Source organism: Octopus sinensis, linkage group LG15 (genome assembly GCF_006345805.1).
Source record: "Octopus sinensis linkage group LG15, ASM634580v1, whole genome shotgun sequence".
Lineage (NCBI taxonomy): Eukaryota > Metazoa > Mollusca > Cephalopoda > Octopoda > Octopodidae > Octopus > Octopus sinensis.
The window spans coordinates 42,360,971-42,365,402 of NC_043011.1; the positions used below are offsets into that span (position 1 = coordinate 42,360,971).

Sequence of the window (4,432 nt, forward strand, 5' to 3'; positions counted from 1 at the left end):
ATTATTGAGAGAGGTAAATGTGGAATATTCACCTCATTTAGATAATTCCTAGATCTACCATCTGGGAACCTACTCACCCTATGATCCCAAGTCACTGACAACTGCTGCTGCTGATACTACTACTATAGGTATTGGTTTGTAAACAGGTAACTACACTCTCCTCACCTTAGTTTGTCAGACTTATAAACAGATTCCCTTTCTGTATGGTTGCAAGCTACAGGTGAAAGGAAGAGTAGCCAGGTGTTAGAAATCAATTTACCCTTGCAAGAAGAATACATAAAAAGAAAAAAAAAATGAAGATTTTACCCAGACAAACAGGGAGGAAGTGGTAAAAAATGAGAACAGAATTTAACCAAGTCAAATGACCAGATGCAGTTGTATCAAGAAACTTTATGAACACAATTTACCCACGCATGTTACTGGTACTCTTATTAACCTACCTCACCCCACCTTAGATCTGCAATAACACAAGGCAGATATCTGTCAAGGTTTTGAAACTGAGATCAATGAAAAATTAAAATTCTATGAAAGATCTGTAATTGGGAACCTCAACCATGACCTTCCTGCATTTAATAATTATTCCCTCACATTAATTATTTTAATGAGAACACTTTAGTTGGTCCTGGCACATAACTGGTACATATTTCATATGTAGAGTAGAATCTAGTTGATCTTAGGATATAACTGGTACAAGATCAAAGTATGTTTTTTATTAACTTAGGAAGGATAACAGGAAGAGTTGAAACTAGAAGCTAGAGGTTTGAAACTGAATATTGTAAAGTGGTGCTTGGACATTTCTGTTACTCCACCCAACTTTCTGGGGACACAACTAAATCTGCTCAATATATGACAAGACAATATATATCAACACATGGAGGCTAAGATGGAACTTCTTTGTATACAGAGTGGACGGGACAAAGGTTCTTTGGAGATCTGTTCAACCCTTTCGTTACTGTATTTCTGTTGAGATGCTCTGTTTCTTTCAATTACTTTAAATATAACTTGAAATTAGTAAAATAACTTAGTTATCATTCAGCTAGTGTTAGGAACGTAAATTTTGACTAAGGTTTGGTGAAGACATTCGTACTACAGAGCTAGAGCCGGTTTCAGCCGGATTGGTAACGAAAGGGTTAAGTGTTTCATGTAGCTTAGTTCTCTCAAAAGCTACATGTTTATGGCAAAGCAACAAACACAAACTCCTAAGTGTCACTATTCAATAAAAATTGCCTATGTGAGAGGATCTCTCATGGTTAATAAGTGTTCCATGTTCCAACAAGATTTCCCCGGTAATCTGGATACAAAGATTACCATTTGCTATTAATACTGCTTCTATTCCTAATCTATTCCTGTTTCCATCCCTAACAATTAAATGAGAATAAATCTTCTTTAAACATTGAATTTACATATTTCTCAATGATACTATTTGTTATAAAATTTTTAACCAACATAGAAAAGTTATTTGTACACCACACCAAGTCATACCACAAATATTCCTTCAGCCCAAACATTAGTCCAACAATATATACATTCATATTTACAAAACGGTAGGGGTTTTTTTTTTCAAGAATATTAAATTTCTTCTTTAAATAATCACAGTTGCTTTTTTTTTTTTTTTTTTTTTGCTTTTTTTTTTTAAAGAAGTTCCAGCAACCTGTAGTCTACTGAAATCGATATTTAGTTTTGAAAGTTGAGTACATCAGTCCTGTAGACGAGATTGCATCACCTAAACCGACAGTCCTCTTGGGATGTTGACAGACCAGAACAGGGCTGAAGACAAAGTGATACCCTTCCAAATCCCATGATATCACTGGCCGTTTCTCATCAAGAGAGCGTGGTTCGGCATTGGAATGTAGGCGGAATGCTTTGGGAATCTTTAGTTTCACATCCTCAGATACCAACCGCTCTGTATTACAAGCTTGCCGCCCTGCTATTTGAGTGCCAGCAGCTGCTGCTGACTCGCTGTTTTCCCAGGCGTCAGGCACGACCCCTACAATGTGGTAAGTCAAGGAGTGGAAATGAATGCGAGTCAGTCGGGATGCTGGGAAATCCTTTTTGGAGTAGCCAAAGTTTTTTAATAACCACAAGATTATGTCGGAGACTTTATGGATTTCCGGCTGGTTGACAGCAAAACCTGAAGAACTGTCCTGCAATGAGATGACAGAATAACAACTTGGCTGTTTAAATACATGCACATTAGAAATGCACTTACATACTACACCTGCAAGAAAAAAAACAACAAAAACAAAAGTGAAATGGACAAACCAAGGAGAGCTATTATATGAGGGGTTCTTGTTCCTTTTACAATTCCAGGCCCTTAAAACATTGCCTAATGTGTCCTCGTATCTGGTTTTCCATAGCATTAAAATCATTATCAATCTTTTTGAGTGGTTTTGTTTTACTTTATAAATGGATAACCAGTAATAATAGAAGAGGAGAGAAAACCTCAAAGATTTTGATATTTAAAGAAAGCAATACCAGAGATTGTGGTCAGTACTCCTAGGTGTACGGGCATTCCTGGTGAAGAAATCCTGTTCTATGTGGTTACTTGAGTTTCTAAAAACAGTAGCCGAATCACTTTTTTATCATTACTTACTGACTTAAAGGAAGTGTTACATTGCATATGTCCAAGATACGCTGTGTCTAAATAAAACAGAAATAATGACAGGATGGTCCCAGCTAGAAAGCATTTAATCAAGTCCCTCCACTGGAGCTGACTGAGAGCTAAAAAAGGGAAACAGGATGCTGTTTAATTAACAATCAACCACCAACATTGTTACAATTGGATGAGACAGAATAACCATTGTTAGTCAGAAGAAAATGATTGAATGCTCATAGCATTTGTATAATGTCAGAGAGCGGGGAGAGAAGGAATAAGTTCTACATCCACAGGTACAAACTGTCGTATTAGAGAAGTGTTTACCATTCTACGCAGAGAATTGTCCTACGTCCACCTGTGTGCACACAGGCATAAACGGCCATACACACACAAATCAGTAAATTGTCCCCCTACAGAGAGATGTAAATTATTCTACACATACAGGTGCACATAGTTCTATATACCGAGAGGTGTATACCATTTCACACACACAGGTGTTAATATATTACAGACCTCTTACAATTAAATCACAGAAGATTTCTAATTAATTTTTAAGCTATTAAGATTTTAGTCCCAAGTTGGTGTTCCATTTATTCATATTTTATCCTGTTCAATGCCCTGCTTTGTTTCACAATTATCTTGTGTTACATTTTACTGTAAATTTATATATATATATACACACATACAGAAGGAGATATATTTAAGAGTTTACAAAGAATTTGAGAGGAACCAACCTGTTTTCCTAGCATTTTTTGTTTTGTCAAAATGCTAGGAAAACAAGTTGGTTGATCTCAAATTCTTTGTAAACTCTTAAATATATCACCTGTATATATATATATATATATATATATACATACATACTACCAAACAAACATGACTTTCATTGAACTCCTAATACTTTTTGTTGAATATTTTCTCAGATATTTCCTTGTAAACTGTTTTTAACAATTTATTATTATTATCAGAGAAAGTATATTTGTATTTTAATAGTTTTGTGACAACAAGTACTTAACACAACAAAGCTTATACAAAGCTTTACATTTTACTTTTGACCATCTTTTTCACAAAAAGTGAAACCAGTCAAGTGAATAAACATCTTTAAAATTGCATTTTCAAATCTTCTTTCATATGTGTGTGTGGGGGTTGTATACTTTATTAATAAAGCTGCAAAGACAGTTTTGGTCCAAAACTGTCCAAAGAACGGGAACATGAAACTCTGAGTAAGTTTTTGTGATGTCTTTCCAGCTTTATCAATAAAGCATATTACTCTACCTCTGGTATTTGAGTACTATTTTCCCACCTTGTTTCACATTTATACGCTTACTCTGGTGTGTGTGTGTGTATATATATATATATATAGTATGATAGGCACAAATATGGCTGTGATCATGATTTCAGGTTCAATTCCACAGCGTAGAACCTTGTGCCCGTGCCTTCTGCTATAGGCTTGAGAGTCAACCAAAGCTTTTGTGGATGGATTTGGGAGATAGAAATTGAAAGAAGCCTGTTCTATGCATGTGTAGATACACTCTACAGCGGTTAGGAAGTAAGGAGAGGTAAACTAGTGATGAGAAGTCCCTTCAGTCTTGTTATAGCGTGGGCTTGTCAATGTCTCTATTGCTAGTGCCACAAGAAAATACAGCACACTCTTGAGAATAGAGCAGTAAGTATTAAAACAAGGTTAAAGTCTGGTCATAGAGTGGGTATCAGCCTTGTAGACAGCTCATCAGACTCTATACAAAAACAAATTTAACTTTTCACCTTGCAGAAGTGGAGAAATGCTAGGACAAAATGGTCAAACAGTTGTAAGAGAAAATCGTTATGAGGATGGGTTAT

At 35.6% G+C, this 4,432-nt stretch overlaps 1 protein-coding gene across 2 annotated transcripts in view; it reads right to left on the reverse strand.

Annotated features, from left to right (window-relative positions):
- Positions 1–1,467: 1,467 nt before the first annotated feature.
- LOC115219805 (ADP-dependent glucokinase) overlaps positions 1,468–4,432 on the reverse strand; it is a 31,132-nt gene continuing 28,167 nt past the window's right edge. For both annotated transcript variants that reach the window (XM_029790076.2, XM_029790077.2), the window contains exon 6: positions 1,468–2,144. In XM_029790076.2, the coding sequence (XP_029645936.1) occupies positions 1,659–2,144 (486 nt within the window). In that variant the 3' untranslated portion in view covers positions 1,468–1,658. The remainder of the gene's footprint in view (positions 2,145–4,432) is intronic.